At 43.3% G+C, this 8266-nt stretch overlaps 4 protein-coding genes across 4 annotated transcripts; all 4 read left to right on the top strand.

The window, feature by feature from the left end:
- TM35_000531050 (uncharacterized protein) lies at positions 1–945 on the top strand (the record flags this gene model as incomplete). Its single annotated transcript, XM_029030690.1, has 1 exon — positions 1–945. A coding segment is annotated over one exon (945 nt), but the record flags the coding sequence as incomplete, so codon positions are not given.
- Positions 946–1480: 535 nt separating this feature from the next.
- TM35_000531060 (uncharacterized protein) lies at positions 1481–2539 on the top strand (the record flags this gene model as incomplete). Its single annotated transcript, XM_029030691.1, has 1 exon — positions 1481–2539. The coding sequence occupies one exon, from the start codon at positions 1481–1483 to the stop codon at positions 2537–2539; it is 1059 nt and encodes a 352-aa protein (XP_028877988.1).
- Positions 2540–3250: 711 nt separating this feature from the next.
- TM35_000531070 (uncharacterized protein) lies at positions 3251–4624 on the top strand (the record flags this gene model as incomplete). The annotated part of the gene is made up of 1 exon (XM_029030692.1): positions 3251–4624. One exon carries the CDS (start codon positions 3251–3253, stop codon positions 4622–4624), a length of 1374 nt encoding a protein of 457 aa, XP_028877989.1.
- A 529-nt stretch (positions 4625–5153) lies between these two features.
- TM35_000531080 (uncharacterized protein) lies at positions 5154–6212 on the top strand (the record flags this gene model as incomplete). Its single annotated transcript, XM_029030693.1, has 1 exon — positions 5154–6212. One exon carries the CDS (start codon positions 5154–5156, stop codon positions 6210–6212), a length of 1059 nt encoding a protein of 352 aa, XP_028877990.1.
- Positions 6213–8266: the final 2054 nt, after the last annotated feature.

The raw sequence follows: 8266 nt of genomic DNA on the forward strand, positions 1-8266 counted from the left end.
GGCGGTGCGCTGCGTGTACGCCCCGCTGCTGAGAGCGAGTGGCTTACATGCGGTGCGGGCAGCCGTGTGTCTGCATGTGGGAAGTACGCAGACCTCTGCCGCCAGCGTACCGCAAGAGCAACAACTACGACAACAACAACTACTACTATTGTTAATGCTGGACAACCAAAGGCGGTGATGGCTATATTTGGTGATTTTCATTATGGTGAAACTAAAAGTGTATTTGAAGAATTCGAGGAGTGTTTTTATCAAAAACCTAATAAGGGAAGCTGTGACGCACGTCGGAGTGATCATGCTCAGCAGCAATTGGTTAATCCTGCAGTAAAAGAAGGTGAAACTGTAACAGAGTTGACGCAACCCACCCTAGCAGGTCGTGATCTTCAACCGTCCGTTTTGGGTGGTAATGAACAATCTCAAGATTCTTCCAATGACTTAGCTAGAGGCAAAGCAGATGCATCACAGAACGGAGGTCCTGAAACACAAGATAATTTAGTTAAAGGAGAAACAGTAAAAAGTCCGTCAACAACACAAATCACATCTGAGGGATCTACTTCAGCTACACAAGATGATGCAGTACCACATGGTGATCAAGGAACACCAAACAACACATCTGATAACACTGCAACCGGTGAACACAAACCTAACCAGCCATCCCCTACAGCAGCGGAGAGTGCTGCACCCAGGGAGGGTAGTTCAGGTAACCAAACTCCAGGTACGACTGCCGCTGACTCTCAAGAAACAAATACCACTACTCTGCCTAGCGCTGAGAAGACTACCACAGAAGCACCAACCACCACTCCATCTCCTGTACCCAACGCGGAGATTAACACCATTGCCTCCACTGTACTGAAGAACAAGGCTAATGTTGACAGCAGTGTCAATCCTGTGTGGGTACGTGTGCCACTGTTGATTGTGGCTGTGTTCTTCTCCGCTACCGTGTACTGAACGGTGGGACTCACTTGAGGGCAAATAATAATAATAATGGTAAACTAATATAATCATATTTTGCGTACATCCCCCATGGGTGAATAAACTAATAATCTGTTTACCAGCTTTATCTTTTAATTGGAATATCTTTTCTTTTTCTTTTATGTGTGTGTGTGTTCTTTTTCTAATAATTCCATTATTTGCTTTTCCCGTTGTGTGTGTGCAGAAAACTGGGCTGTTCTGCTCACTGACGGTATACATCTCTTGCTAGTACACACAGATGTGTGTGTGTACAGTAATTTAATATATAAACTAGAGCCATGGGGTATTGTGTGTGTTTGGCTCTCTCTTATTTGGGTACTGTGGGGTGTTCTCTTTTTTTTCTTTTAATGAGTACATATTATCATACAAGCGGGATATTCCATTTTGTTGCTTACTGTGCAGTTGCTGCTTTTCTCTCTCTTTCCACTGTGAGTATTTGTTGTTCTGGTGTATGTTTGTCTCAATTGTTTTATTTATTTCTTCTGTGAGTCTTTTGGAGTAAAACACAACAATGACAAAGGCTGTAATGGTGAGATGTTACCTGCTTTATTTACTAACTCTTACACTCTGTTGTGCTTGTGGGTTAGTATGGGCTGATAGTCCTAAAGCTTCTGATGCCCTTATTAAACCTTCTACTATTGGTGTTCCTTCTCTTGTTCGTCGTGCTATTCCCGCTTTTCTTATCCCTTCTGACGATAAAGAGTGTAATTTGAGAAACGAAGTGGGGTTAGATGTTGATGACGATGAGGAAGGAGCTGATGAAAACGATGACGATGAGGAGGTTGATCTTGAGACTAGTGATCCTGCTAGTGGTGCTTCTTGCTCTTCCGATACTCATGGTAGAAATTGTGCCTCTGGTGGTCACGATGCTTCTCGTTCTCTCACTGGAGATTCTGCTACTGGTAGTGACAGTCTTCAGCGTGGCCAACTCCAACAATCACCTCATTCTCCTGAACATCCTCTCCAGGAAGCTGAACGTGGTGTCCCTTGCACTCCTAATTCTTCTGCATCTTGTCCTCTGCCTAAACCGCCAGAAAAACCCGATCCATCTGTAGTGAAAGAACCTGAACCTAACGCTCCTCTTGGTTCTGTGGAGGCACATCCTCGTGAGGACAGACCCGATACTCCTGCTATTGTTGATGATGCCTCAACCAGTTCTCCAAAGGAAGAACGTCAAGGTATGAATGGTGATAAAGGTGAAGTCGATGTTGCTGCTCCTGTACCTGAAGCTGAAGGTACAGGTGGCGGCAACAACAGCAGTGCAACAGATAACCAGGGAACTGCGGGAGCACAACCTTCTTCTTCTTCTATCCATTCAGAGACAGAGAGTACCGGTGGTTCTGATATTGCTTTATCTGAAAAAGGCAGTACATCTGCAGGAAATGAGACAATAAGTAACCCAGCTGAAGAGGAATCAACCACCACCACCACCACAACAACAACAATTCCTCCTGAACCCACAAACAACAAGAAGGGTGATGCAGACAGCAGCAGCAGTATCAGCAGTTCTGTGTGGGTGCGTGTACCACTACTGATTGTGGTTACACTGGCCTGTATTCTTGTGTGCTGATTGTAGTGGTAGTGGTGGTGGTGTGACTCAGGTCATCCTTTGTTTTCTTTTCTTTTTTGCATACATCCACACTACAGTTTAACTAATCTTCCACCTGTTGGGATTCTTTCTGCTTTTATTGTGTTTCTTAATGTTAATGTGTTTTGTGTGTTTTTGCTCTCTATGTGTTTATCCTATAATTATTATTGCTGCTACTCCATTGTGTGTGTGTGTGTTCTTGGAGACTCTCTCTCTGTGTGCACCTGGGCTTGCACTGTGATAATAATGATGAAGTGCTTTTTGCAGTGATAGGGAAAAGGAAATAATAATTACACATGAATTTATATTTATAATTGCGTATATACACATAAAGACTTATACCCATAGTTGGTGTAAATTTCTATGTTTACTGGGGTAAATTGGGTAATTGGTGAAATAACTGTTTTTCTTTGTTTGCTTCTGTTTTGCTTGAGCGTTGAGCGTTTTTGAGTTATTTGTGAGTGTGGGCGTTTTTGTTTTTGTTTTTACTCTTACTGAGGTTATTGTGCGCTGTATTGCATTCTTTAACTGGTAGGTTTTACTTTCACGATGTGAGTTTCTTTTGCGGTAATCGATTTGTGTGTCCTAACATGTTTGATACTTCAGTTATTTTCTTTTTTTTGTCTTTTTTTTAACTTTCTTTCTAGATCAGTGTTTTTACGTGAACCAAACCCTTGTCTCTCTCTCGTGATTATGATGATGTGCCGTGTGATGTGTGTGTTGGCCGTTGTGCTGTGCTGCGCCTGCGGGTATACCATGGCGGCTGCTGCTGCTGTTGATAATGACAGTCCCAGTGGCCGTGGTGTATCCCGTGGGGCTGTGGAGGTGTCGTGCGGGGCCGGCGGTGCGCTGCGTGTACGCCCCGCTGCTGAGAGCGAGTGGCTTACATGCGGTGCGGGCAGCCGTGTGTCTGCATGTGGGAAGTACGCAGACCTCTGCCGCCAGCGTACCGCAAGAACAGCAACAACAACAACAAGGACTACTGTTAATGCTGGACAACTAAAGGCGGTGATGGCCTGGATGGGTAGTCGTGAAGGTGCTCTAGACGAGGATAAGTGGAAAACGAAGAAGAATCTGGAGAACCAGAAAGAGCTGGAGAAGCAAAGGGAGAAAGATAAGCTGGAGAATGCTAAGGTTACAGTTTTCCCTGAAGGTCAAAAACAACAATTAGAGGAGATGAAAAGTAAGAATCTCCACGTAGATGTGACCGAAGGAGAAGATAGAGTTTCACTTAGACAACAACAAGAAGTACAACATCGTCAGCAACCAGGGGAACACATGAAGTCTGTAATGCCGAAGAAAACTGAGCTTCAACAAGACGGAGGTATACCTGAACAAGAAGAAGAAGAAGTACGAGATCATCGGCAACAACCACGTGGAGACACGAACTCGGTATCTCAGAATGGCACTCAGCTTCACCGGGAGAGAGAATTAGGCACTTCATCAGTGTCTACTGAAGTGCAAGAAGATCTACCTCATCCTGAAGCTACAAAACGCTCACTAACAGGTTCTGCGGACTCAAGCAGCTCACCAGAAGCAGCGTCAGAAGCAAGAACAACATTATCAAAGCCTACAGCCATAAGCACAGCCGGAGAGGTTAATTCCAATCACGACCAACCGCAAACTCAGTCTGAAAACACCACAGAGAACAGTAATACCAATGATGGTAATCCTTCACAGAATCATTCTCCAACAGAGACGAGTACACTTACCACCCCTAATCCCACACAGCTGTCTGCTGCAGCTCCAGGTACGACTGGCACAGAAGGATCACATGAGAATGCCAATGCTGATTCAACGGCCACCACCACTAATACTACCACAGAAGCACCAACCACCACTCCATCTCCTGTTCCTGCACCTAACGCAGAGATCAGCAGCACTCCTACAGAAGCGCCAACTACAAACAGTACCATTCCATCTCTTGTACCCAACGCAGGGATCAGCAGCATTGCTTCCACAGTACAGAACAAGGCTAATGCTGACAGCGGTGTCAATCCTGTGTGGATGCGCACTGCAGCACCGCTGCTGATTGTGGCTGTGTTGGTCTCCGTTACCATGTACTGAACGGTGGGACTCACTTGAGGACAAATAATAATAATGGTTAAACTAACATCAACATAATTGCGTACATCCACCATGGGTGAATAAATTAATAATCTGTTTACCAGCTTTCTCTTTTAATTCGAGTTTCTTTTCTTTTACTTTTACGTGTGTGTGTTCTTTTTCTACTAATTCCATTACTTGCTTTTCCTGTTGAGTGTTTGCAGAAAACTGGGCTGTTCTGCTCACTGACGGTATACATCTCTTGCTAGAACACACAGATGTGTGTGTGCAGTAATTTAATACATAAACTAGAGCCATGGAGTATTGTGTGTGTTTGGCTCTCTCTCTTATTTGGGTATTCTGTGTTTTTTCTTTTTCTATTAAGGGTACATATTATTATCATACAAGCGGACTATTCCTTTTTGTTTACTATGCTTTTGCTGCTTCTCTCTCTCTATTCCACTGTGAGTATTTGTGTCCTGCATCCACTCACTATGTGTGTCTCTTTCTTTCTTATTTTTCCTGTATTAGTGTATTGAAGTCAAGTACAATGACAAAGGCTGTAATGGTGAGGTGTTACCTGCTCTGTTTACTAACTCTTACACTCTGTTGTGCTTGTGGGTTAGTATGGGCTGATAGTCCTAAAGCTTCCAATGCCCTTATTAAACCTTCCACTATTGGTGTTCCTTCTCTTGTTCATCATGCTATTCCTGCGCTTCTTATCCCTTCTAACGATAAAGAGTGTAATTTGAGGAGGGACGTGGGGTTAGATGTTGATGACGATGAGGAAGGAGCTGAAGAAAACGATGACGATGAGGAGGTTGATCTAAAAACTCGTGATCCTGCTAGTGGTGCTTCTTGCTCTACCGATACTGATGGTAGAAATTGTGCCTCTGGTGGTCACGCTGTTTCTCGTTCTCTCACTGAAGAAGCTGTTCATGCTGCTATTATTCCGCAAGGTGGCCAACACCAACAATCACCTCATTCTCCTCCACATCCTCTTCATGAACCTGAACGTGGTGTCCCTTGCACTCCTAATTCTTCTGCATCTTGTCCTCTGCCTAAACCGCCAGAAAAGCCTCTTCCATCTGTACTGAAAGAACCTGAACCTAACGTTCCTCTTGGTTCTGTGGAGGCACATCCTCGTGAGGACAAACCCGGTACTCCTGCTATTGTTGATGATGCCTCAACCAGCTCTCCAAAGGAAGACCGTCAAGGTATGAATGGTGATAAAGGTGAAGTCGATGTTGCTGCTTCAGCACCTGAAGCTGAAGGTACAACTGGACGGGGGAGCAACAGTACCGCAGATAACCAGGGAACTGCGGGAAAACAACCTTCTCATTCTTCTTCTGTCAATTCGGACACAGTAAATACCAGTGGTTCTGAAGCCACTACGGCTGGGAGTGGCATTACACCCAGTGAATCAACAAATACCCAAGAAGGTAATGTGGGAAATACAGAAACCACCACCACCACCACAACACTTCCTCCTGAACTCACAAACAACAAGAAGGGTGATGCAGACAGCAGCAGCAGTATCAGCAGTTCTGTGTGGGTGTGTGTACCACTACTGATTGTGGTTACACTGGCCTGTATTCTTGTGTGCTGATTGTAGTGGTGGTGGTGTGATGGTGTGACCCAGGTCATCCTTTGTTTTCTTTTCTTCTTTTTGCATACATCACTACAGTCTAACGAATCTTCCACCTGTTGGGATTTTCTTCTTTTTTTGTTTCTTAATGTTAATGTGTTTTGTGTATGTTTTTGCTCTCTCTGTGTTTATCCTATAATAATTGTTATTGCTACTACTCCATTGTGTGTGTGTGTGTTCTTGGAGACTCTCTCTGTGTGTGTGCACCTGGGCTTGCACTGTAATGATAATGATGATGAACTGCTTTTTTGCAGTGAAGGAAAAGGAAATAATAATAACAGATGAATTTATATTTATAATTGCGTACATATACATATATAGACTTATACCCATATTTGGTATATTTCTGTCTTTACTGGGTAAATTGGGCACAAATATTTAATTCTCTTTATTTACTTGTTTTTTGCTTTGTCGTTTTGTGCTTTGCTCTTCACCGTTTTGGTATTCTGTTTTTTGCAGAAGAGAACAATATAATAACTGTTACATAAATTTATAATTTGCTATATGCTGACCACCCAATCAAGAGCTATATATTTCTTTATTTCCTGCTCTTGTTGGTCGCAATTTTTAATTATTTATATATCTTTCTTTCAGAGATAATTAAGATTTTCTGTTTAATACTGGGTATAGTGTTATTTTTTTTTTGTTTTAATTGAACACTCTGAGAGTTATTATTTCTTCTTTGTTTTTTGTCTTTCTGTTGCTAGTTGATTTGTTTTGTTTATGTTTGTGTTTGTGTGTTTATTTTATTGATGTGTTGCCTTTCTCTTTATGCTCTTATTTTTTATGGTGTAATCTAGTCTGTTTAGGCAATGCCCACTTTGTATGACTGTGATGAAGATGCGCCAAGATCTACTACTCCTATCAGTGAACCTGTTCCGTGTGTGTGTTTTTGTTGCTTCTGCAGCGTAATGTGAACCTTGTGCTGATGTTTGGTACTTCTTCAGTGATTGTTGAGTCTCTGCCTGATTCTAGTGTTAGCTGTGTGGATGGTAGTGGACTGCAGTCTGGAATAGTTCCGTATGTTCCTTTGTGATGTGTGTAATTCCTGGTGTTGATTTCTCTTTATTGGGTGTATTTCCAGTGTTCCTTTCTTGAATTATACTCTACTGGTTTAGTAACATCCATTTCTTTCTCAGCCTCACCGCCATTCTATTGTTGAGATATATCTCTCTTTGCGCTGACAGAAGACTGCTGCCTAATCCATTGTACTGGTGTGGCTGATGAAAGGAGTTTCTCAATCCATATTAATTGGTCCCCTTCGAGTGTGGAAAGAAGAAGAGTTGACTCCAATGGATCCCGCCATTGGGTTCTCCCTCACTTGAATGAGTCCTGCCAACACCCACCCCAATAGTAGTGGAAGAGGTTTCACTATTCTCTCTCTCTCTTTCTCTCTCTGTGTGTGTGTGCACTCATATATTTCTCTCCATTTTGCTGCTTCTAGCAGCAGCCCATACACCTCTTCATCCTCCACTACGTATGGGCAGCAGCAGGAGTGCTCATCATTATAAACTTGTATGGGGCTGCAGAGTGTACTTGTCCATGCCAGTAGGATAACATCACAGCAGCAGAGTGAGAGGCACACCGTACAGCTAAAGGAACATCGTCCATAACGATCAACGCAGCATCGGGAATATTATCAACAACACCATAAACAACAGTAATATCCACAGGCACCACCAAAAACACCAACGATCACCGTGTGGAAGAAGTGCATTTGCACAACAACAAAAATAACAACAACGGCCAGAACAACAGAAACCGTTGCTACTGAGTATGAAAGAGCAGCGGTGTCGAGATGCAATGTTGCGTGAGATTGAGCGACTCACACGCCTAAAAGCAGCTGTACGGCACGAGATGCACGAAATGCGTCTCCAAGGCATCACAGGCAAAAATGCCTTGAGACAACAATTAGAAGCATTGCGAATAGAGTCTGTTAGACTAGTGCAGCAGCGTCAGACATACACCGCATTGGATGAATGTGGGGAAACAGCATTAGAGAAGGAGAAAGTGGT

This window comes from Trypanosoma theileri (assembly GCF_002087225.1).
Source record: "Trypanosoma theileri isolate Edinburgh chromosome Unknown TM35_Tth_53_V1, whole genome shotgun sequence".
Lineage (NCBI taxonomy): Eukaryota > Euglenozoa > Kinetoplastea > Trypanosomatida > Trypanosomatidae > Trypanosoma > Trypanosoma theileri.